Source organism: Micropterus salmoides, unplaced genomic scaffold, assembly GCF_014851395.1.
Source record: "Micropterus salmoides isolate LMB-PRFRI ecotype aquatic unplaced genomic scaffold, ASM1485139v1 Ms_hic_scaffold_5, whole genome shotgun sequence".
NCBI lineage: Eukaryota > Metazoa > Chordata > Actinopteri > Centrarchiformes > Centrarchidae > Micropterus > Micropterus salmoides.
In genome coordinates, this window is record NW_024044237.1 from 16,469,404 (window position 1) to 16,496,309 (window position 26,906).

A 26,906-nucleotide genomic window follows, 5' to 3' on the forward strand; every position below is an offset into this window, starting at 1 on the left:
CACACACACATACAAACACACACACACACACGCACACACACACACACACACACACACACACACACACACACACAACACACACACACACACGCGCGCGTATACGCATACATAAAGGTGATGGATGCAAATGTGCATGACAAAACGTGATCCTATCCTTAAAGAAAACAAGAAGCGACAGTAAACCACTGATCCATCTGAGAGAATGGAGAGGCAACTAACTGACCAAGTCCTGCATAATATAGGTCTAACCCCTTCCCCCCGAAACACTTTACCTTTATTAAATATTCATCTGTATTCATGTAAAATCAATAAAAAAATACACATAACAGTCAAGGATCTAAGCGATCAATAGCAGTCCAAAGGTTTTAGGCAAATAAGCTACAGCTTATTCATGGTAAAACATTATTAATATTATTGTTACTCATATAGTTTTAGATTTATAGGTATATATAAATACAAATATATTATAGATGTATTTGTTTAAAGTCTGCAAGCACAAATAAGCTGCATTTATTGAACTTTAGTATAACAGTCAAAGAGAGGATGGCTGATGATGAGGTGAAATGGGAAGCAACCTCAAGTGGTCAGACTACCCTGTTTTTTTGTTGTTGTTTTTTTTAAAATTAGCCTTTACTTCGAGATTTGTCACCTCACAGTTCCCTCCCTCCAAAATCAAAAGGTTTACTGATGTCACTTCCTGTCCCTGTGCTGAGTTCCTGTCAATCTGAGAATGGAACGTAGAATGAGACACCGTTTCTCATCCCCGAATGGAACCAGGATGTCAGATGAGCACTTTAGCAAAGATGTCCTCATTGTGACAAGATCACATTCACAATAAAGCTTTCATTTTTTTAATAACTTTTTTTCTCTATATAGATATTTATATACCGTTTCTGTTTATTTTCACACCTGTTTCTCCCCACAATGACAGTGCACTACAAAAAGAAATAAGCGCAGCTGCATCTCAGGAGTGGTAACCCATGACAACACGCAGCTAGCTCGCGCAAAAACATGGCCGCCAAATGCAGAGGGGGTCCCTCACACATGAACGGCTCTTCGACACATCTGAGGAGGTGCCAATGAAAACCTGTTCGCCTTGCCACTTCGAATCCTTTTCACATCAAATTTTTTGTTGATCTTTTGAGTTTTCGACTGGCCAGCGGTTACAACACAATGCTCCACAAAGGAGAGATAGAGAGAGAGATAGAGAGAGAGAGACAGAGCAAGAGAGAACCAACTAGCACACACAGGAGCCAGAGACCTCCCCCTAGTCAGAGCCGTCTCAGACACACAGAGAGAGAGGCAACCCCCCCCCCCCCCCCCAAAAAGAGAAGCACAAGCTTTGCCGCTCGCTCACGGGCGTGGGCACAGGCACAGGCACGGGGCAGGGGAGGGGCAGGTCAGGGGGCCAGCCGAGGCCGGCCCTGCAGAGACAAGAGGACAGAGATGGGCAGGGCCCAGCAAAGGACAGACATGCAGCTGCGGCTGCCGCTGTGGAGGCCAGGCTGGGAACTATGGAGGGAGGTTTTACGTGAGGAGATCTTTGGGAAGTTGGGGTTGGGGCGGGACAGCCACTGGATCAGGATGTTGCCATTCTTGTTGAGGTCTGATGAGCCCTCTGCAGAGAAAAGAGGAGAGAGTAATGGAGTAGTTAAGGTAGGAAGAGAACTCTTTAAATGGTTATTGTGATCACCTTTCCCCTCTTTTTTCTACACTAATATTAGGGCCTGTTTGTTTGTTTGCTGTGACCGACAAGTTGTACTTGCCGGTCACAGCATCATGCATCATACTGCGCTTCTTTTTAACAATGTGGGCTATTTACAGTTTACTATTGACAGTACAGTGATGTAGTATTGCAGATAGAATATGTTGACCAAAAGCATGGAAATAAAGATCTACATTGTAATAAACAGTTTTATAAGACAACTGTGTGTAAAAAAAAAAAAGTAATTTAAGTGTCTACTTCCACACAGTACAGTTTGCCCTGGCAGGTTATCTATGGGTTGGAGGTTCCTTAACACTCACTGGGACATGGATCCAGGCGACAGACTCTGATGGTATCGGGCTTACTGTCCAGGCACAGGCCAATGGTGTTGTCCCTGGTGTGGCACAGAGCCTGCCTCTGCTGGGTTCCATTACCACATGTCACTGAGCACTGGAGACACAGGACATGAACACAAACTGACACATTATAAGAAATCACTTGGTAAATATGGACGTAAAATGTTTTAAGTTCACAAAATGTAAAGCAGTACAAAGGCATGTAAAGTACATGAGCATCATGGCTGTTGTTTTAATCATCATCCTTGGTTTACTGTAAGTAGTAACAGTGAAGATCATATGATCTGTTTCTCAGAGGCTTGTCAAAGCTGCCAAGAATACAGTTCTGAGGGAGTCTTGTGATATTTAAAACACTGACTGTCTAACAAAAATACCAGCTGTTGGGCTTTAATACAAAAATATTTGTACAAGTATTTTCCTGCTAAAACCCAAATAAGCCAAACATTCTTTTCACTTTTCCTGGTTCTAGCTGATCCATGTTCAGCCTGCGTACCTGTGACCATGGCCCCACTCTCCACTGGGTGGGGCAAGGGTGTCGGTTGCAGGGTCTGCGTGCCTCGGGCCGGTTGTCGTTACAGTGTTTATTGTGGATGGAGCGTGTGGTATTGTCATCTGAGGGCTGGACACAGCTGACCGAGCGGATTTGCATCCCAGTTTTTCCACACTGTTTGCTGCAGTTCTGCCACTCCCCTGTCACCCAACTGGACAACAGCACAGGAAAGAGAGAAACAGAGGTTCTGATCCAATCTGGATTACAGTTTTGTTAGTTTCATTAAGTTATGTTTTCACAGTTGGTCAAACAAAATACAATGCATACGTGGGTGGAGGGCAGGGCTTCTGGTTGCAGTCTCTGGTGTCTCCTCGAGGTTTCATGTTGGATTTGTTACAAAAGCTCTTGTGGACCATCTTACTGTCAACTTTTCTTCTGCAGCCATAGCGCAGGTACTGCTTTCCTACAGGGGATGGAAATTTTTACAAATGTAAGCACAGACAAATAATAATAAGCTTGCAAAATGCACATAGTTGATCTTAGATACACAACAGTATTTTCCTCGCTCTGCTGTACCTCCACCACAGGGCTTGGAGCAGTACGACCATCTCTTTGGAGCCCACTCGTAGGCACTGTCTTCTACCAGTATGTTGTTCAGAATGGCACAGTCACTGTCCATGTTCATCATGTACTTATAAGACAAATTCACATCCTCATCTCCATGTAGTTTCATCTACAAACAGAAAGATTGTCATAAAATAAGTGAGAAAACATAACCAACATGATTTCAGACAAAAAGTGATATTCTGAGTGTAATTTACATAATTTTGTATTCAGGAAACACTTGCGTATAACCAAAATCTTCATTCATTTCAATGTGTACCATGATCAGAATTCCATGTCTGAGAGGACCAGTGGTCTGAAGTGTCTCTTTGTCATTGTCATTCTCATATTCCCACTCCACGCCCTTTTCTATGAGCGAGCGTGATTCTGGATATTCATTTTCCCCGTTCAAGAAGAACAGTCCTGATGCTACGTTCTTTACAGCTGTAGACAGGTGTGAAACATATATTGTTTACACTTACAATTGACACAAGTACAGCATATACACAATGAAAAGGAAAACAATGTACAATCTAAAATACCTAAATTGTGTGAGGTCGCTTTCAGCTCTTGGATCAGCAAGTGCCTTGCTCCTCTGGGGATTTCAAGAACTTTGAGGAAACCTGAAAAGAAAGGACACATCTGGTTTGTGACTTCAACATCATCAAAAGCTCATTTTACAGTTTCCTTTTTAAGAACCTCAGCTAATCCAGTAAAGAGCTCTTACTCATCTCAACCAAGTATCCCTCCTTACTAGTGACTATTTTCATCCAGAGTAAACATCTGATTCTGGGAATGTTGGTGCAGTAATGTAGGTGTCACAATGTCAATAGTGAGATAATATAAACATTTGCTCACAGAATGAGGTTTGACGTAACTTCATGGCAATGCTCGACTTACATGGAAACATGTCTGCTCAGATTTGGACAATGTTACAAATCTTCCTCCAGGGGGCAATGTTTAGCTGAACATAACTAAACCTGTACAGACTATAAGCAAATTACTCTGGCCAACTATTTATCCTGTACTTACAGTAACAGCATGATAGACAGCTGCTACACTGATGGAACCACGTCAAGTCTGTCCTAGATTTAGATATGGATTATGTTTACTGTTAGTGTGTGTTTACCTTGTTTCTTGGCAGTACGCGTGATGGTGTCTTTGAAGGTTTTGCAGCTGGAATTGTCTCCTCCACAAACTCCACACTTGTCCTCCTGCTTTGAAGAGCCGACCACACCGTCACAGCCCACTTTCTGTTCATGAGGACATGGAAAGTTTAACACATGTAGATCTGACCACCTGCAGATGTCTTGCTCTCTCTCTCTCTCTCTCTCACACACACACACCCACACACACACACACATAACGTCACTAACCTCACACTCCCCACGCACACACACACTGTAGGGGTCCTTGTATGAGCAGCGTGTGCCGTCCAGAACCATTCTCTGCATGAAGACCACGTCTCGTGTCTCCTTGGATTGGCAATGCAGGTGGCAGCGTTTGTTAGCTGGGAAACAAACACAAACACACAACAATGACCCAATTATTCAAATGGTTATTGGAATGGATATAATTTAAATATAATTGGAATGGCACATGTGGGATCCTTTTTGATGATTTAATCTTAACAGCCAGCATGTGATTATTTCATATTTTCTGAATGAGCCCTCCATGAGTCAGCGTGACGCTCTGTCTCATTGTGTTTGTCTGTGTGACTCATACTACGACTACATGAGCCTCCAGAGACAAAACCTGGCAGTTCATCCCAGCGAGAACGAACACTCCTACTTCATCCCATTTATCACAGATGGACATAATCCAGAGACCTTGTCTTATGGTGCTTTGACACTAATAAGCAGGTGGCAGACATGCTACTGTAGAATTATAATATGCGGACAAAAACACACTGAAAATGCACAGAAATAATATATGAATTTCCTACTTAGTGATCTGAATGAATTCTCTTCTGCAGTGTGCTGAATACACTATGATAATTTAGGGGGCGTGTGCCATGCATGTGCATTACAGGCTTAATTGTATTTGTGAGTCACAGTGTAAATAGATACATATATATATTTATAGATTTATATATACCTCTAAAACAGAGTATGTCTGTATTAGCCACCCATTTGTGGTTTTAGGGATATGAATATGGTTATGAAGACTTTTATTTTGCATGTTGAATGGTTTACTGTATGTTTATTGGACTTTAAAGGCAAAGGAGATATTCAGTAACAGAACGGAGGTTAAATATATTAACAAGCCCGTATTTATATTTTCCACGCACCAGCAAGAAACACTGCACATTAGCTGCTGGTACATTTTCCGTGCTGCTCCTCACCTTTCAACGTTTCAGCACAATAATAATAACTTTCTTTATATAGCACCTTTAAAAACAGAGTTTACAAGGTGCTTTGACAAAGCAAAGCAAATTCCCAGAAGGCAGTATAACAACAGAAAGCCAACCAGTAGGGCCAAACAAAAGCAAGACAAAATTAAGGGGAAATTTTACAACACACGATGACACATGACAACAGAAATAAAAACATATGAAAACAATAAAAGCAATAACATGCAAGTATTAATTAAAGGCTCAGAGATCCCCTGAAAGGGAGAAGAACCAAATAGAGACAAAAAAGCAACAGTGTCAGACGTCTCTAAACAAATACTACAATTTCACACACGAAGCAGACACACTCTTTTTCTCTCCTCACACCATCTAGAACTCTGGAGATGACAGACCATGAATGGAATTCAATTTCACCTCCCAGTTCACTTTTTTCCTCACTCACACACACACAGACTTCTGTGCTCGCACACCAACACACACTCGCGGAAAAGTAATTTGAGACTGAGAAAGCCTTGCTGAAAAATATGGCATTTAGAAATGATAAGAATGGAGAAAAACTATTTAGTAAGGCCCCTCTTAGCGGAGTGTGCGCAGCGTGACCTCCGATTAGATATGGAGACAGCTCAGCACTTTTCTCTAGTGCTGCCCTTTAGTTAGATGATAATTTAATACCTATCAGGAAGGCAGTGACACCTCCACTTAGAGACAGGGTGGGTGTGACAACCACACACACGCACACACACACACACACACACACACACACACACACACACACACACACACACACACACACACACACACACACACACATTTTACTTCTCAATAAAGTACAGTAAATAAGTTTTGGATATTGGGTGGAGAACTTTAGGATGGGATCCCACTGTGATTTGTCCATACTGATACATGGATGCAGAAAAAAAAAGAGGAAGGAAAAGGCGGTTAGTGAGGTTCAAATGACAGCAGTAATTGGGTGGGGAAAGAGAAGACACCAAGTTAAAAAAAGATTGTTTTTTTAAAGATTTTAAAGAGATTCTGTGTTTTTATGGGAGGGCGTAGCCGTAGCTCAAAGCTGTACTCAGACTCAGCAGGACAGCCAGATGCCAACGACCATAACAGAACACAACCTATATATAAAACCCTCGAAAACCCAACCGCATTTTTTTTCAGGAATTATGCGTTTACTTCCTCTGTTTAGCTTTCATTTGTATTTATAACTTCCACAGTGTATCATCTTTGTTATGACAGCCATTGTCTGCATCCATCTCACCAAACCCCTTCATCCCCACTCCATCTGTGGTGGAGAGTATAGGTGGATACTCACGATCTGAGTGTTCGTAAGGCAGCCAGTGGTGCTTGTTGCTGTTGAGTTCAAAGCGAGGGTCCCAAGCGTGGCATTGCTCCTCTCGCGTGTCACTGTAGATATCCTCACACTCGTTGGTGTTGCACATTTGGAACTGGTAAGCTGTCCCCACACAGGGACGGCCTCCATTGGCTGGTCTGAGAGGCAGGCAGGGCAGAGGACATTATTTTTATTAACAATGCGTTGTGTTTCATATTCATTGGAAACTTGGGTTAGAAATTATGCATAGAACACTTATATAAGATCTTTATCTACGTTAATAGAGTAAATTGCCTCTCTGCAATTATCACTATCAAGAGCCAGTGCAACACATATCAGAGGTGTGCTTGCTAAAAAAAGTTTAGAGCTTCAGCTGAATTTGGCATAATTAATCACAGATTAAAAACCTGCAATTTTTACACACACACACACACACACACACATATGTATATATATTTATTAAATACTGGGAAATGTTCATACCTAGGATTGTCACAGTCGCGTGTGCGAAACTGTACTCCTCCACCGCATGTGTGGGAGCACTGCCCAAACTCACTCCACAAACCCCAGTTTCCATCTTGCTTTATGATGTCCGGGGTCAACCAGATGCAGTGACCTTTAAAGCAGTGCTACAATAGGCCAAGTATACAATACAAGTTGAAATTTGGACACAGTGTGCATTTAAATTTTATTTCATTGACAGAATGTATATTAAAGCACAATAGCCTATTAATACCTTCCCATCCCCACACATTGTGCCATCAATAGGGGGTCCTTTCTTGGTCTTGCAGAAGAAGGGATTGTCTGGGTGGCTACACCATAGCTGCTTACATGGGTCAAATGTGCGATACTGCAGGGCACAGAGAGAAACTCCTTCTTACAATTAAAGTCCTACCATACACAGTATTTAACAGACTGACCTTCAAAAGTACAAACCAACTGTCATGAGACAGCTGGAATGAGACTAAACACTGAAATTAGATAATACAAATAGAGATGAGAAGTATCACTACAACAATAACCACAACAGTATTATACCCAACAATTATAAAAACAATGACCCTGTACTGTGTCATGGCACTGTACACTACGCTCCACTTAGAAACACACAGCCAGTCATGCAAACTAAACCAAAGGATGAGAGAGAGAGACAAGACTCTCAGAATGAGACAGCCTGTGGTTTAATTAGGACACAAGGGAGGTCAGAGGGCAGAGGGCAAAAGGTTAAAAGGCCAAAAGGTGACGTCCCATTGACCTCTAAAATGCCTCTAGACACAGATCATGGACCAAATTCTCTTCCTTGTCTGATGATGAGGCCACCACCAAACCAACCTGCAGTCCAGTGTCTGATGGGCCGTGCCCTCCTCCCTCCTTTCCACAGACTTTCCTACCCACCATGACCCCAGGGGACCTTTGCAGGTCAGGGGCGAGTCACAATCAATGGCTAGACTGTGGTAGGTAATCACCAATGACATCAGACTGGAGGATCCTAAAAGCTGAAGTGAAACATGGAAAAACAGCCTCTGTTCTGGCTCGGCTCTTTCCCCTTGGATGGGAAAGATTTCTTTCCAATCTTTTCCACTCGTTTATAGTTGTGAGTGTGCCAATATAATGAGGCTCTTCCTGCCAGCGCTGCTGTGATTTAACACATATTTGCAGGATAAAAGTCAGGATATGGTACGGTTCAACTGTTGAACTGCACTGTAGCCACTGAACCAGTAGAGTCACAGTGTTTTTAGGGATTTTACAGCTAGTTTCTCTGGAAATGAGCATTTTAGAATCCTGCAGACTAACGTCCAAAATATGACGATGGTAGAACAGAGAAACAAAGTACAGTAAAAAAGAAAAGTAAGGAGCAACATTACAAACAGCTACAACTTCAGAGGACAAATAGAAAAAAAAATCTGAGAAAACAAATGACGGGCCACATGTCTTCCGGGAGGTGGGGTTACCTTACCTGCGTTCCAGACTGGCCCGCCTTTTGTAGCTGAGGGGAATGGGTTTGACAAGAGAATAGAGGGTAATCTAGCAATGTGTGCAAAGTCCCTGAACAAGCCCTTTGTCAATCAAGCAACAGCTTCCCAACAGCACGCCACAGTGGTTTCACAGTCATAGAGTGAGTGAGCGTGACAGGGGGAAGGTGGTGAAGCTGGGTGGAGCTCGTCTACTGCTGATGTTTTGTGTTTACAAAAAGACTGCTTGTGACTGGTTCATGTAAAAGCACTGTGGTATTAAGTGTTAAATGTGGGTGTTTCATTAAACAAATATTCCTTATTATAATTAACATTAATAATGGAAAAAAAGAAATAGCTACAAAAACCAATTACCTGCTTTTAAGCAAGATGCCAATCCCACCAGTGGCCGGGAGAGGAAAGCAGAGGACATCAGAAGAATGTGAATAGCTGTGTATGTGTGACTCTTTCATTATAGTGTAAAGCAGAGATAGATCAGTGCTGGGTTCAGGTCACTAGGAAAACCCTCAGAGCTCAAGAGTTCCCATACAAATGTATCTTCCACTGTAAAATTCAGCACATTCTGAGTTAACAGACTTCAAAGTGAGTTTATGCCAACTCTGACAAACTGCCTCATCTAAAGTGATGGTAAACTTGATGGCAACTGTTGTAGAAGTTGCCTTCAGTATGTTAGCGCAGTGTTAGTAAAGTCACTATCAGACTATGGGGATCTCTTACCGCGGTGCACATTGTGTAGCCCACACCGAAGTCAAAGCGACACTGTTCATTCATGGAGTAGTGCAAACCAGGAAGCTGAGGCAGCGACGGCCAGTTGTGGTCAAAGGGGTCATCACGGAGACAGTCATAGGAGCTGCAAGAAGAGTAAAAAGAAAAATTTATGTTGTGAAATTTTACTTCCTTCATTTTTTTTCTTTCATTTATTCATGTCATTGTGTGGAAATAAACTTAGGGCAGGGACTAAAGATGATTTTTATTTTTGTTTCAGAGCCCCCCATACCTTTACATTTGGACTTTCTCACCTTGAAAACCACCACCCTGTGATTTTGGCAATGAGACTTAAATGCTTTATACTGTAACAGCTTTGAGGATAATAACAACAAATTTTATTTATTATATTGATGAAAGTTTGAAATCCTAGTATGATACCGTGTGAGAAAGTGTGTGTGTGTGTGTGTGTGTGTGTGTGTTTGTGTCTCACTGAAGGTAGCGTCCCAGCTCTTGCATGCTACATCTAGACCAGTGAAAGCGGTGGAAGGCAGCTTGTACTAGTGGAGCCATGATGCTGCCCATGTGGACCTCATCTCCGCAGCGGTTCCCCTGGCCATCGTGCTCCATCCCCAGCCTGCGGGGAGGTAGAGAGGGAGGGAGAGAGGGAGAGAGAGAGAGAGAGAGAGAGAGAGAGAGAGAGAGAGAGAGAGAGAGAGAGAGAGACAAGAGAAGACTCAGGAGGGAAGTGAAGGGAAAGGGGATGAACGAGCAGAGACAGATTGGGAACATGTGGGAGGAGAAGAAAGACAAGGACCAGGGGAGGGGGGGGGGGTTCATATGTGAGTCGATATAGATATTGGCTGTGGTGACCAACGGTCCAAAACTGTTATAAATCAATATGGTCTTATAAGTGACTGCTTTGTTGTCTTTTGCTGTAGCCCGAGAGCATGGCTCTTGAAGACATCATTATGACAAAATAACTTACACGTGTCCGGTCTCGTGTGCCACCACAAAGGCAGAAGAGAAACCATCCTCGTGGTTCAAAGTGCAGCTCCTCACTGGGTGGCACATGCCCGTCACTGGGGCGTAACCTAGGCAAACAGGAAGAGAGAGAGACACAATCGTCAGGATTTGTGGACTTTGTTGTGTTGTGCTGAAGGCTTTGCAGAGTGCCAAAACCTTTGCAATGCTTTAAATTAACAGTATAACAAGACTTTTGGACTTGGATAGTCAAAGGTAAAGTTTCATTTAAATCCATTTCAAGTGTAACGTATTTCAGCATATATATCTAACACAAAATTTCCCACAAAAAAACACACCTTTTACCTAAGCCCTTCCCAAAATAAATAAGATAGATAAATGATCCGCCTCTTTTCAACTTTTGCTGCAAAACATCCATACCTACCAAAATATACACAGCAGTGACAGCCTAATAAACGTAAATACCTCGCTAAATTCATATTGTCAAATGATATGGTTTTCATACACTTTCTTAAAATGTAATAATATCTGAACAATACTGAAGTCTGTATGTCTCTAGGCAACTCTTTAATTTGACTCCATATACTGAAATACAAGTCAGTTGAAAGTGCATTCATGTCAGTCAGTGGATCTGAGAGATGAAACTTATTGAGGTTAACTATGCTCACTTTTAAACTTAAATATGAGACTTACCTATGCAATGATATTCATTATATGTAATTTTTACACAAATAGACACACGCAGTACTTGTTCACACATAAAAACACATGTGTGCATGCTTGTGTGTCTAATCCTAACCCTAAACCGTCGGCTTCTATCCCTACATACAGCAATCTCCAACTCCCTGTGTGCTTGTCTGTCCTGTACTGCCTTTAATTGTGGGACTGTGGCTGGCCCTGCTCTGCCTATTGATTTTCTGCTGCTGAAGGCTGAGCCGAAGGGCAGCTGAAGGGCTTCTGGATAGCTAGGCCACTGCCTTTAGAGGCCTCTCCCCTGGGCTTGCCTGTTAGCCTGCACTCTGCTGCACAGAAAACCACCAACCACCAAACAACACAGCTGTGTACTGTGCAGCTATATGAGGAAAAGGAGAGGGGGGTGCAGTTTGGATGTATGTATGATATGTTAAACAGAAAGGGTTCAGTGTATGTCTTTCGTTACCCTGCATGCCCGTGGGGCCAAATTCCTGCCGTGTGAGGAAGATGGCGTGGTCGTGATACTCGGCGTCGCCTGTGTCCTGCTTCTGCTGCAGGAAGGCCCAGCGACACACATTCTCCAGACTCTGAGACGGGTTCCTCAGTTCAATCAGGCTCATGGACTGGAAAGAGAGAGACAGATGCAGGGAAAGAGAGAAAATATGGTGTCATTCAAAAACAGAGAACTAAACCTTGCTTCAGCTCTGGTACAATCACATTTTATTCAACCCTGTAGGGGGCAGTGGCACAATGTTATATCTTGTCAGCACATCTTGCAAATTGCTGAGGTGTCCAACACATACACACATACACACACAGACACACAGACACAGACACACACACACACACACACACACACACACGCACACAGATGGATCCAGAGTGCTCTCACAATAATGCTTAGGATCCCGTAATCTTGACGGTTTCAATAATGAACATGAAACTGAACACAGAGCTGCCTGTTAATGAGCTATGCACTAATGGTCCAAAATCATGTCCAATTACAGCATATTTACTTATGATTTAAAGCATAATACAGACACCCACACAAACACCCAGATGCCAGCAATTCTTTTCATTCACCTTCACCCCTCATTCTCTTCCTCGTTAGGATCTCGCCCCCTCCCCTGCCTCCCTACATTCTGCTGTACAAGTCTTTCCGTCTCTCTCTTCCACTGCTTCCTTTTTCGCCTTGCTTTCCACATTTCCTTGCTGTTTTCACACATGCAGAATCAATGCACAGCTGAATCAAACAGCGAAGAGTGTGTGTAGTGTGAGTGTGCTGCAGTGAAGACATATGGCCTGCCTCTGCACAAACACCCCTAAGACGGAGTGCACTTGTTTGTGTGTGTGTGTGTGTGTGTGTGTATCATGTTCATCAGGTGCTTTCATGTGTGTTTCAGTGTGTTTTTGTGATCTTTAAAGGTGTATTTGTAAGGGTGGGTTGTGAGTACACGATGTGTTGGTGTGTGTGTGTGTGAAGTGTGGGTGCGCCTGCATTCAGGGTCACACAGCCAATCTGCAGGCTGTCTGGGTGCAGCTCTGTTGCCACGGTAATTGGGGATGATGGACAGCCAGAGCTTTGGCTGAAGCTGCATAGGGCCTGGTCCAGAATGACCAATGTAGGGGAGTGTGTGTGTGTGTGTGTGGTAGTGTGTGTTTCCAGGGCTCCACTGGGACTGTAGACATGTAGATAGGAGAGGAAGAGATAAGGCTACAGCAGCATAAGTGTATCACAGAGCACCTAACTAGCAATAAAATAATTTGTATAATCCTGTAGGGTAATCCCTGCCTTCCTCCTTTCCTGCCATTGCTTGGTTTATCTCTCTTTTTCCACTCTCTTCCTCTCTTCTTCCCTTCAGCACAGGCAGGCAGATAGAGTTACAGTCAAGAAGAAAAGGATGCTAGCCCCATCGTCCAGTCTGTTTATGAATGAGGGAGGGCTATCATTGATTGTTTATCTTTGCCTGGACTTCCCATGATTCTGTGCTGCAGCCTACTGGGAGGAAGGCTGATTGCATAACGGGCAGAGTTTCTGTGTGCTTTGGTGCTGAACTATGAAGGCGTGTGACTTGAAAACACTCCCCTGGGATGCTGCATGCTTTTAGTTCCTCTTTTGCTCAGTCCACTGGAATAACAGGCTCCGGGCATCAGTGCGTGCTGATGAGTGCGGGCGTGTGTGTGTATTTGTTTATGTGTGAGTGTGTGTGTGTGTGTGTGTGTGTGTACGACTTGGCTGAACATGCTTACTGTAGGTACTTAAAGAGATTGTTTCAGTCAACTTTTCTATAGAACTTGTGTTTGTCTTACCTTTCCGTAGCCAAGCATGATAATCCGCACCAGCACACGTTGATCTTTGCTCCCAAAGACTGGTCATGGTAGATTTCATTCACCTGGAGTTGCATAGAGAAACACAAGAAGGAACACAAATCTCAGTGGAAGAAATACAACAAAATCTAATCAAATATATAAAAGGTTTGTAAGTTGTCAGTAATAGTTTTGTTAGTAGTAGCTGCCTGCTTGTGTGTGTCTGTGGTGTGGTTCAGAATTTATTGTCCATGTTTGGCTCATCTTCGTCAATGCTGCGAGGTTTCCCTGTCTCGTTACCTGCCTGCAACTCTGCCTGTTACTCACCATTTATATGCTCGTGGATTTATGTTCCCACCTGCCTGAAAATAGTTTGTTTCATTTGTCAGTGGACTTTGGATTTAACATTTTGGTTGTTAGATTATTGTGACTTTGTTGGCTTAGCCCCGCATTTGTTGGATCAGCTGTGTTTTGTTTTGTTAGGACTTTTCATCGTAACAACTTTATGTTTTTTCAGTAAAATAAATCAGTTAACTCAAACAGCAGTGTTTAGTGTCTGCAATTGGGTACAAAACCAGTTAAACCTGCTTGAGCATATGGCCACTTACAAAACTGGAATATAAAAATTTGGGTAATTTATTACACTATGTGTAAAAACTGTGCTCGTTTTTTCTGACTATTTCTAGTGTGGTTGCAGTGACTACCTGGAGTCATTATGCTTAACTACGCTAACTAGTGGATGGCTGTAGCTTCATATCAAATGGAGAGATATGATCATCCTAGTATCAACCTTCTATCTAACTCTCTGTAAGAAACTGAATGACTGTTTTCCCAAAATGAAAAAATATTCTAAAAGGTAACCGGTTCAATGGAGTCATTTCTTAATGTAGCTAACTAAAAAAAAAGATTAAGCAAGTGGCATACTGGAGGAGAATAAACACCAAACAAAACACTTCACAACCATGGCTAATTAACCCTGAATAAAATCCATTAATAACAAATTATAAATCTGTTATAAAGTATGCCTTATTAGAAAGTAGTAAATAGAACACAAAACAATGAGATATGAAAGTTTCCAGCCAGCAACACAGTGACATTAGAGACTAGAAGGGAAGCGAAGGAACCAAAAATGAGAGAAAACGAAGTTGGCAGGAACTCAGTTTCCCATGAGCACAGGTCGAGACGAGATGAAGGAAGAAAGATGTAAAGGAAGGAAAGAGCCTAATGCAAGGAAACAAGGTAATGTGTGACAAGTGAGATGCAGAGAGCATTTTACTGGCAAAAACTGAACACACACACACACATACAGAGAGAGAGAAAGAAAGAGAGAGAGAGAGAGAGAGAGGGTAAATTGGCGCAGGAGTTGAGGCCTGCTGTCCTCAGTGGCTGTGTGCGGTGCCTAATGAGGCAAAGGGATGTAAAAACAGACAGCCGTAATGAGATGCTGATGGACACGCTGTGGAGAAAGAGACTCGCACAGAAAACACACACACGCACACACACACACACACACACACACACAAACAGGTACAGAGAAGAAGAACACAATCGCAGACACACCCAGTGAGAGAAAGGTACAACAGAGAGTTGAGGAATGCTACGAATAGAGACATAGAGACAAAGGGAAAGAGACACGAAGCTGAGCAGAGAGGGGGGAAGGAGCACAGAGGCAAAGTGAGAAAAGAAAAAAAGCTTGAAACGGAGAGGAAACAATGCATTCTTAGAAAACAAATGTAGCATAAAGCTGCGGAGAAGGGTTTTTAAAGAAGAGAGGAGAAATTTGGAGTAACCTAATACTCTGTTCCATATGTGACCTAATGGCAGAAATTCCAGCATCTTATTAGGAAAAATCCAGTGGAGTGAATCATAATTTGTTAACCACAAACAGTCTGAAATAAATGTGTTTGATTACCTCAACATATAAACATGGCGACAACTTTTGGTTTTACAGCTCTACACCATTTTCAGATACCTCAAAATAAGCCACGTTTGGTTTGCGGCATTGGGCTCTATGTTATCGGGAACATCTGTCTGGTAAATTATGAAATATACTAATTAACCTTCTGAAATTTAAAATTTACAGTTGGCAGTGCTCTAAGCTAATTTGCTAATGTAGCCAAATATCACTAAAATAACATTAGCAGTTTCAGTTGAAGCAGCATTTTACGTCAGGAAAGTCAAATCTTGTGGGCGGCATCCATTTGTTTGTTTTCCAAGCTGGAACACTAGAAATAATGGAGGCTGTAATTAGTCTGTGAAAGTAACTGGGACTTTTTGACCTTCAACTGTGAATGGAACAGAGCATTACATGAGGGATAGGAAAGAATAATACTTGGAAATTGTGATCATAAGGCATTATAAAGCAATATAACCATATTAAAAGAACACTCAAACAATTTTGGTATTGCATATCCATATAGTCCGGGGATTTGCAAGTGACAGATAAATGCTGAGGTCTCCTGAGTTATAATCCCTTGTATGGGTGTAAACACTGGAACCTACACCCATAATGCAACTTGCATGTGCAAGTGATACTTCTTGAATAATTTTCTCAGGCTGGTCAAAGACGAGCTTTGTGAAATGAGCCAAAAAAAGTCCTGAGAGACAATTAGTTGCTTCTATTATTGAGGAGTGTTAGGAAGAGTTTTACAGGAACAAAGGTAAAGGTTTTCTTTCACTAACCCTCAGTTCCATGTTTTGGATGCTACTTTTACAGATACAGAGGTGCTAAGCAACCTCCAAACAAACACAGAGAGTTCTGTTGTCTTCTCAGTTTAAACCATAGACTGTATATAAAGATGACTGCTCCCACTCCATGTTAGCAGATGGGACATGGGACAAACTGTACAGTACGTGGCAAATACATTTGTCCCACAGATGGTTTCTGTCATTTTAAGTAGTTCTTATTACGCTGATGTATGTTCAAGTTCAACTTTTTTATTTGGTTTAATTTAGTTATTTGATGCTATAAAAAGGTGGTTTCACATCATGATTGACACTTGAACTCTGCTTGTGACTGAGTCGGCCGGGTGTATGGGCGGGACCTCAATACCCAGCTCCAACCTGATCACTCCTACCTAGGCTCTGGCTCCAAATGATTTCACCAGCACAAGATGGCAGCTCCTGTATCTGGGATATTTTGGCTTAAGTGGAGACGCGTCGTCCATCTTTATATACAGTATATGGTTTAACCCTGTCTGAGGCTCAGTGTGTGTGTCTGCTGTTTTCATCTTGCTTGTCTGTTTGGCTACCTACTGGTCTGTCATTTGGTAGTTTTTACCTCATGACTCTGTGGTGAGTGTGTGTGTGTGAGTAGTGTTTGTTTGTTTGAGATGACTTGGACACTTGGGTCAGTTCATACTTGGCCTGATCCGGCCCGTTTCCTTGACTACTGGTAGGCCAATTAGGGATGGTTGACTTCCGTGTGACCCCGACACCACAAGTTCCACTCTAATGAGATATACACACAAACACACACACGCACAGCGGCAGTGTAGTGTCCTTTCAGTCCCAACTTTTCTGTGTCTTCATACACTTTAACACTTGCATACAGTTGGACACTTCACACTCAGATGCTATACAGCAGAGGACACATGTTGCACAGCAACACCCACATATTCACTGAAAATGTGCTTGTCCTCGCATGCACACATAAACACCCATATTCACAAAACACACACACACACACAATTCTTTGTTAAACCCTATACAGGCCCGTCTCTCATTATTGCTTCTGGCTGTGCTCTGACGTTCTGAAGGGCGATGTCAGGTGTCATTACTTAACACCCGGGGTGCAGGTATCCAAGGTAGCCTAGATCTGTCTGTCTGTGTAGTAACTAACGCAGGCCTAGGTCAGCAGGGCACAAAATCATTGAATGATGCTGCCAAGGCCTCTGACTTAACTCCGGAGTGATGTTAAAGGCACCATCACTAATTGTTTATCTACATAAATTAGAGCTATAATTAAAATGTTTGACTTGAATGAGGATTATGATAATGTTCAACATAATTGGAAATATGTGCCTGTTTAACTCGTGTTTACACACAACACACATGTAAATAAATCTTTTCAGTGTTGGGTTAAAGTTAAATTAAAATCTGAAGCATGAGAAGGAAGGAGAGTACAGATATGTTTACTGCTGCAAAAGCAAAGCAAACGGGGTATGGGCTATACAAGAGAGAATAAGAAGCGGCGGGAGTGCTACTTTTAATCTGCACTTTATTAACTGCTCATCCACAGGTTCACACCTACATTTAGTATTATAATGATGCCTTATTTTTTATTTTTAAATAACATAATAAGGTATGTTTTCTATCTTCAAGGAAATTTGTCTCTTCTGTAAAGATGTACTGAGACTAATGGGTACATAGTAGTAATACTAAGTAATACATTTAAGCTAATTGTGTAATAATTTTTCACAGTGCTTCACACACCAAGCTCATGTGTTTTAATCAACTCATAATGGAGAGTGGGCTGTATTTAATAGGCTTTTTTTTCTAGAAACAATTTGAAAATATGCATTAAAAACAATCTCAGCTGCTGATGAGACAGAGCTGAGTCATCAAATAAAATCTGGCTGGAGTGTTACATAAATTAGATAAGACTTTGGACCACTTTTCTACATCTTTTTTGTTGACACACATGGGAATATTTCAAAACTGAGACCCAGAATTTGAGCTCTCGGTCTGACATTGCTCCTTAAATATCTGTGACACTTCCAGCTAACAAGGTGTCTGTTATTACCTGGACTACCTCTCCCAGCTCCCTTCCCAGCTCTTCCTACCACTTATATTAATTTGACTTTTTCCCTGCCTCCAGGAGCTTTGGTAAAGACAAGACTGAAAGATCTGCACCACTTCCAGACAGCTCTTACAGAAATGATACTTATCACACACTGGTGGCATAAAGGCGCAGACGAAATACATCTCAAGCATACCCATTTGCATCATTTAAATTAAGCATGCACAAACACACGAGCACAACCCCAACACAGTCTCACACACGCACACACACACACACACATACACACACGTGTGTACATGCTTCTCTCATCAGCAGTGACTATTCATATCCGTGGAGAGTGTGATTAACACTTTGCAGCACCTCTCTAAAGGTCTCCATTAACAGGTGAGAAAGACAGGTAGACAGACAGATCACTGTTGGCCACTAAATCTATCACCATGAGGTTCGCCACAGGAAGATTACTGCATAATAGCCTCCACTTGGCATTTGGCACACAGCATATTTTACAGGATTTAACACAACATTGTTGCTACAACGCTCTTGTTTTCAAGAGTCTCTATCAGCCCACTTTGTCACCAGTCCAGATGCAATGAACAGAGCTACCTGCAGCCATTCATTCCCTTTTCCTGTATTTTATTTATTCATTTCCCCCTCCTTCTTTTTTACTCTCTCTTTCTCTTTATTAACACACCAACACACACACATTTCAGTTTTATCTCAAGCCCCTTAACCAACTGAGTGAACATTAGTGCTGCTCCATTCGACAATGGTAACAGTCTTGAGTTTCTGGTTAGTTTTTTGTAGTTTGTGTTGTCTTAGAAGTTTAAATCACACTCAATATATTCCACACACACTTAAAGTTTAAAGCCAACGTTCTGTCTCATGTCTTTCGGTAAAATGACCCCACATCAGTGAAACACTTATCTACCCAACTATTCTATATTTTTGGATAAATTATCTTCATTGTATCTAAGATTTTTATTGGGGAAATCTGACTTTAAATACACACAATTCCAATATTTTGTTTCCATGTATAAATGTAGAGGCCTTCTCTGCCACACAGAATGTGGTGAAAGAGTCACACTTAACATTAAACATTAAGCAAAGTAGCCTGATATAACTGTATGAAACGGGCGTCTTATCAGATCCAGAGTCGGGCAACACTTTCTCCAAACTGTTTGTCATTGCCTTCCAAAATGATCCAGATGAGTGTTTTTTCACCACTATAGATCAGGTTTGGTTAAGTTTCAAGACAATGAAAACATTTTGGTTGAATTTAGGGAAAAATTGTGGCCATCTTTAAAAGAAACCAACATTAACTGTTGTTAGGAAACAGGATGCAAACAGCAGTTATCTGTGTTAAAGTTACACACTTTGTTAAAATACGGCGGGCAAAAAGTCAAAGTGACTTTGAGTGAGATCTTAGGTTGTGAAAGGTAATAAGGAAGTGATGAAGCCTCCAACTGTCCAACTTTGCCCTTAATACATCCATTTTGCCAGATCTTTTTTGTTCAGTGAGTTTTTATACAGGCCTGGTCCTTTTTTTTCTTACTCTTTTCCATGTAGAAGTTTGCAAGACAAATGGGCTTCAACATCTACCTGTCATGTAGCCTCCTCTGTTCTTCATTGTTGAAAACAGGTCTTTTTTGTTTTACAAAGTGCACGTCTATTTGTGTGTTTGTGCTTATATCTGCATGCACATTCTAGTCCATTAACAGATTATGAAATGGTTATTGAATAATTAAGCCTCATTGTTAGACCCATTATTGTCCATTGATGTAACTGAACAAAAACACAAAGTGGGGAAGGATGGTAAACACATGGGAAAGGAGTGGGAAGCAGAATTACTAATACACACATTTAACTCAACACAAACACACACACTTTGACACTCCGGTTGAACTTCGCAGACAGGATTTAGTGGTTTTCTGTGGGTGTGCTTTGATGTGTTGCTGACAGCAGTACCGCCCCATCCTCCAACACACACACACACACACACACACACACAAACACATGCAAGACCAAACTGACCACCTTGACCATTAGCTCACTTCGGTCCTTGGAACAGAGATACAGGGATAGAGAGGAACACAATGGACGGGTGGAAATTAATTTGTAAACTTGCATTCATTGTAGTAAAGAATAGCCTTTTGGACTGAAATGCAAGTGCTTTGTTTATCCCTTGAAGGTGGCTGTACAACATTGTAACAGCTGCTGCTGCAACAAATGACGGAGGATCACTTCACACACTGTTTTTGGTGTGATGAAAGTGTGAACATGAACATGCATACAGAAAAATGTCAAATATACTAAATTCAGCCTGGAAGTAAGGAGAGAAATTGGTGGAGGGAGAAGAGCAGGTGGAAGCAGGAAAAATAGTGGTATGTGAAGGAGAGGAGACATCAAGACATACATTTAATATTGTGTCTAATGTCTAATGTCTTCTTTCAAGGAAAGATATCACGGCTCTGACCGTGTCTTTTGTGTTCTCCTGTGTTATTTCTCTCTTCCCTCCTCCCTTGTGTGTCTGTATTTGTGTTTGTGTTGTGGGCGTGGTCTACATTCCAGGCACCTGGCTCTTCTCCACAACTGATGGAAATCTACTTCCTGCAAAAATACTCCTGCCAATCGTCGCCAGATTGTTTCTGTCTACCCATTGGTATAGTAGCTTTCAGCCAAAATGCATTCTAGTGAAACTCTGGTGTTTTTGTGAATACTTTCGTTCATGCCTTTTGTTAATGTGGTTTTTCTTGTGTACCAGGATTCCGGTGCTACCTTCTCAGCCTGCAATCACTTGCCGCTTCAACTCAGACCATCTCCACTCTCACAACCCTTCTGCCTGCCTGCCTCATGCTTTCACCAGCCACTCTTTCCCTACCCTCCAGACATATTTTTGTCATTAAAGACTTTTACTAACATCTCTATCAAACTGTTTCTGCTCTTGGATCTGTTTTAAAACAGAAACATAACAGAAGAAAAGTATTACTATCTTTCTGTGCGGTTAAGCAGCCACACTATTACAATAACTTAAAACACTGCCATGCGCATGAATGCCTTTTAGAGGGCACCTGTGGCAAATACACTTTCTCAAATCTCTCTCCTTATCCTAAATTTACATTGTATGTCTTCTCATAAACCTGCTCACTCACATTATACTTAAAATGTTGTTTTTTTTAAATATTGTTGAGTACTAGTTGCCATAAAGTACCCAAGTCAGGGGAGAGTAACAATGCAAAAGAGCTCAGTGTAGATCGACTCAGCGCTGCTGAGAGACTGGGAGAGTGAGAGAAAGACAGAGAGGGAAACAAATAAGAAAGAGAGCACGCCCATCCTGAAGTGAGCAAAGCAAACTTTCAAGAAGAAAGTCGCCCAGATGCCACGCGTGGGAGGCAGCTCTTATTTATTTATTTCTGTTTATCTGGCTGTCAGTAATTTATTCCGAATGTGCTGTTTAAAATACTCCTTCTCCCTCTGTCTCTCCATCTCTTCCCCACAGATTAGAGGGGGGCTGCGACAGCGCTGCGAATTCCCTTCTCCTAGATTGTCTAACAAATATCTAAAAGGGGAGGCAGAGAGCACAGCGACTCTTGTTCTTTCTCAAGCGCTGAGCTGAGACAAAGAGGTGTGGTAGGATTTGCTGCTGTATGTGTGCACCTGCTTAACAGTCGGAGATTGGTTCCTTGCGCAGTGGGTCGCAGTACAGGCAAAAGCAAACAGGAGCGCACACACTCGAGTGCGCACACATGCGGACAAATGCGTGCAAACAGCACTCTCACCACAGGTTTAATTTGCAAAGATTAAAGTCTGCAGTTTGTTCAGTGTCGTGCACACACACACACACACACACACACAACTGGGAGTTTGAATGCTTGGCTAAGTGTTGTTGTGGCCTGGAGCATACTGCCTGCTGTTTCTGCATCTCTCTCTCTCTTTTTTTCTCTCTCTTGCACACACACTCACGCACACACAAACAAACACACACAATGAATGATGACACGACACAAACCCTGATGAAATGATATTTAGGAACCCCTTCGGAGGGCACACCTAACCCACACTGAACACACTCAAACAAATGAAATCTCATCATATTCAGATAGAGAAGAAAGGATTACCCGCGGCTGATTGCTGGATGAGAACATGTAGGAAGGGAATTGAATCCTCATTCAGTTGGTGTGTGTGTGTGTCACCCTCTTTCTTTGACCTCTCTATGACTTACTTCCCATTTAACTCAAATGGAACAGTTTTCCCATTTAATGATTTCATTTTTGGGTATTTGGGATGATATTTGGGATGATGGGTGATACCTGTGATAAAAGTTTTTTTTAAAGAGCTTGAAATGTCAGCAGTTTACATGAGAGGTACTTTGTTCAGTGACACATTCCTTAAAGTGAGACATGTTCATCTACTTCTCTGACTGTTTGCGTGTGTGACCCTTACAATGTTCATGAGTGTGAGCAGGTACTTCTGGACGTGCTCTTTCCCGTGAAACTGGACCACCGAGTCATCGACGCCCAGCAGCACCTCGATGTTGTAGGCCCTGTCCAGGCTCTGTCTGCGTGTTCGCCCTGCCGCGTGTGGTTGATGCTCTGCTGGACACCGCGGTACAGAGACTCTAGGTCCATCAGGCCACCGAGATCAGCACCTGGAGACACAAAAAACATGCACACGTTTTGCAGTGAACATGTACAATGAGGCAGGGACATTAAGGTATAAATAATGGCACACAAAATCACAGGTTTCGTGGATAATGTGAAAGGAAAAAACTGGATTACTGACTGATTGAAATGTTGGTGTGCGAATCTCATTAAACAGCGTCCAACTAATTCTGTGTAACTGTCTACTAGGATTGGGTATTTTAATAACACAAGCATGTCATCTGTGATAAACAGCTTCACAGTTTAAGGTCAGCCAGCATTAATCAGTGGATATAAACCTGAATTATCAAAAACACATTTTTTTACTAAAAAAACTAAGCTCACACTAAAGCAAGACTCAGGCTAAATCGTGGATCTGTACCATCGGGCACAACCTTCTTTTCCTGGAAAGAAACAACTTAAACATTAACGTTTATCTAGCATAAGTAAGCACAATTTAGTATGTCTTGACATTTACCAAAGGTAGGTCATACTGTTGTGTATTGTCCTGTTCCTTTACCATTACCTCACTGAGCAGATATTTCATGTTAATCTGTCTGCAAGTGGATGCATTCTTTGAAATCTGTCTAATCGACATCTCTGCCTCTCTACAGTATTATAGTGTTTTGGTCATGTTTTGATGCATGTTTAGTGTGTTCTACACATTCACACCCATATGCACATCTGTGCCTTTGCATGTTTATGTTGTTTGCTTTCCAAGACACCAGTTGACAGAATCGAGCATGTGTGTCCCTTCTAACTGGTGGTAACGGTGCGGCTATCCTACACCAATCCTCTCTCTAATCAACCAAATATTTCTACTCCCATCTGAATAAAAGCAGCAGATGGTGCTTGCTAAACACATGGATTAAGACAGCTCTCTCACACAGGGGCTGCCCACCCTGCTCTTTTCTTGGCTTACTACATGCTGGAAAAAATGCAAATTACTCAAGAAACTCAAATTTAGGTTATTCCATCGGAAAGTGTGCAACCTACAGCAGCCATGATCTGTTCAGGTGACTAATCATTCTCTTTTTGCCTACACAAGTATGTCAGACACTGTTGTTACGTTGTTTGGACATTATTGGGTAAACTGCAGCCCTGACTTCTAAATGGCTGCATTAAGTTTTAAGTGTCTCGTCTAATCCTGTTTCTTTTTTTTTCTTGGCAAAGAGTCGGAGTCAGTGAGGATACAGAAGATAAATTATCCTGTCGCAGAGCCAAGGCCATCTTTCCCTCACTCGCTGTCCTCCCTCATCAGCCCCCATCCTCCTGGTATGTAGACACAGCGTGGCCTTGCTTGTATGGAAGCCATGGAAAGTCATGCAGTCTTGAACATGTGGTCTAAGTGGATTCAACAAAGCACTACTCCAGTCAAGGCCTCCCACAGCCAAGGATGACACACAACACAGCTCATGAAGCTCTGTGTGTCTGTGTTTGTGTGTGTGTGCGGTGCTTGTGCGTGAGCACTGTGAGGACAAACATTTCCAATTGGGCTATAAATCACTGTTTCAACAGGAGCTTTAATTTAGTTGAAGCTTGGGTGCAGGGCCGACTAACTGTAACAGATTGCTGTTTTTGTCTGTGGAGCTTTATTTGGAGGTGCTGGGCGGTGAGTTAATTTCAACACGTGGCAAGAGGGGACAGTTGGAGCTCCAGTGTTTTGACACATAAAGTTGGAACAAGTGTCAAGTGGAGGGAAAAAACACGATGCAAGAGGAAGACACGGGGAAGACAAGAGGAGAGAAAGAAAGATCTGCCACCTTTTCTCCCAATCAGCAAGGGGCATCCCGCTTTCCCACTCCCTCTTATGCAACGTTTCCAAGGCAACGGGCTCATGGGTAAAACAACAACCACGTGGCTAATATTGGCTCCCGAGTTGCTAGCAGAATGAATATGGAAGTCTGAATATGATCCCATATCTGCCCACATTCCAGTGAGTGACAGAATACCCACACAGAAAGAGAGAGAAACAGGGGGAGGGGGAAGCCAGACTAATATATAGAAAGACAACAGACTATGAGAGGAGAATTTAAAGATTTCTGCAACACATACTTTTGTTCTGTTCATTGGCTTGTCTCTCACACACACACAATGAACATTTCTTCACCTTGTTAGACGAAGAAGCTGGATTTAAGGTGGTGTACTTCACAACAACCCTTGGCTCTTCCTAGTTATAGTTGCCTTTAACGAGCCTGATGTCATAACCACACCATCTGCTTTTAAAGACAGGTCCAGATATTTTTACCTCTTGCTTACGTAATGTTGAGACAAAACATAGGAAAAAAAAAACACTATTGTGTTCTCACTTTTAACTCTGTGCCTTTGCAAAATTGCAGTGCCTTGAAAACAGCAAATGAGACAATGCGGGGACATTGCATAACACGGGGCCATAGCTGTATGGTAAGTGGAAGGAAAAAGGTAGTGGTAACTCTGGCAAAACGAGAAGTGACTCAGCCAAAGGTTGGAAGGGGCCTTGACCAGGTGGCGAGCCCTAACTATTTAAACCTCTCCGTTTCATCACACCTCTGTCCTTGCTTACACTCTGCTAGAGCACTATTTTCCTCTCGCTTCAGCTGTTTTTTCCGCGAAAACGGAGGAGGAATCCGGTGCAGGCGAGATAGGGGGGAGGCGGTGAGGGAGGTGAGAGCTAGAACTGAGGGGTGTGATGGATGAGAGAGAGAGATGAGACAAGACCAGAAGGACCTTGGGTTTTGTGAGTTCCGCTTCAAGCCATTGCAGTGATAGAGAATATCGCTCTCTTGTAGAGCATACAAGTCCATCTGTGTGACTGCGGGCGAAGGATAAAGGTGCGCTGCCGCCGTGTTTCTCACAGCAACAGCTTACATCAGCCCCTGAAATCTAACTGTTATCACTCTCAACCTACGGAAAGGAGATTGATCATAACAATATTCATTTTCTTTTCTTTACGCAGTTTTATTTTCAGTACCAAATCCCCACCGCCCACTCCCCTAACTTGTATGCACACACTCCTATCCTTTTCCTGTCCTACTCACCCACTCAATCCTGATTTACATTTTCACACTCCCATCTGTATCCATACATACACCCATCCTCCATCATCACACACAAACACCCCACCCTACACCTCACATCTCCTCACACACACACACACACACACACACACACACACACACACACACTTCCTCTCTCTCCCAGTATTCTCATTCAGGTGGGGTATAGAGCGCGGCCTTATTAGGAGACAAAGGTTCTTTGTCTTTCAACCTTTGCAAAATGTCAAGAATGTCTGGTTGCCCGTGGGGGGAAGAGGGGGGTCGAGAGAGTATGGAGGGCTATCTGCCACAAAAGCAGAAAGAGAAGAGAGAGAGAATGGTGATGGTAATTCAGGTCAAGTCACATCTTACTACTGAGCAGGGGTATTTGGTTTAAGGTGACTGTTTGGCAGTCAGCTGTGGCATATCGCTCTGCTCCACATGCAGGAGCTCTACTGTATAATGACTGGCTTTGACCTTACAGTGGTCACTCTGGCCAGCCTCACGGTTGATTAGTGTGTGTGTGTGTGTGTACAAACACTCTGGATGAGTTTACAGTATGTATGTTTCGTGGACCTCCAACACAACAAAGTAACTGCCACGAATTGTAGCACAGTGCAGCGGCTAGTGATTTATTTAGCAAGTAGACTCAGTAAATACAGTATTTACATAGAGGAATTACAATATAGTGAATTATACAGTATCATATTGTATACACACACACACACACACACACACACACACACACACACACATACAGAGATACACATAACCACATGGTGACAATACATTTATTTAACCGGGTTGGCTGGCTGACACTGGCTGTACTGGCTGTACATGCTCTTTTATAGCAAAGCCGAGTTGACTTCTAAAATAGACTAAATGAAACAAAATGAGAGAGCTGAGTGTGAACTTCTCCCCCCCCAGCTCTCTTTTGTCATCCCTTACACAACTATTTCTGTGGCCTTTAATGTGTACAACTGAGTGCAACACTATGAATGAC

At 42.4% G+C, this 26,906-nt stretch overlaps 1 protein-coding gene across 1 annotated transcript in view; it reads right to left on the reverse strand.

Annotated features, from left to right (window-relative positions):
- LOC119888589 (A disintegrin and metalloproteinase with thrombospondin motifs 2-like) overlaps nt 1-26,906 on the reverse strand; it is a 112,655-nt gene that overhangs the window by 5,040 nt on the left and 80,709 nt on the right. The window contains 21 exon segments of the mRNA XM_038699230.1: nt 1,532-1,618; nt 2,026-2,155; nt 2,555-2,762; nt 2,879-3,014; nt 3,128-3,284; nt 3,435-3,598; nt 3,697-3,777; nt 4,284-4,407; nt 4,531-4,664; nt 6,829-7,004; nt 7,330-7,475; nt 7,583-7,696; nt 8,804-8,833; nt 9,537-9,669; nt 10,018-10,161; nt 10,513-10,618; nt 11,668-11,824; nt 13,512-13,549; nt 13,552-13,594; nt 22,693-22,820; nt 22,823-22,897. Coding sequence (XP_038555158.1) covers nt 1,532-1,618; nt 2,026-2,155; nt 2,555-2,762; nt 2,879-3,014; nt 3,128-3,284; nt 3,435-3,598; nt 3,697-3,777; nt 4,284-4,407; nt 4,531-4,664; nt 6,829-7,004; nt 7,330-7,475; nt 7,583-7,696; nt 8,804-8,833; nt 9,537-9,669; nt 10,018-10,161; nt 10,513-10,618; nt 11,668-11,824; nt 13,512-13,549; nt 13,552-13,594; nt 22,693-22,820; nt 22,823-22,897 — 2,511 coding nt within the window.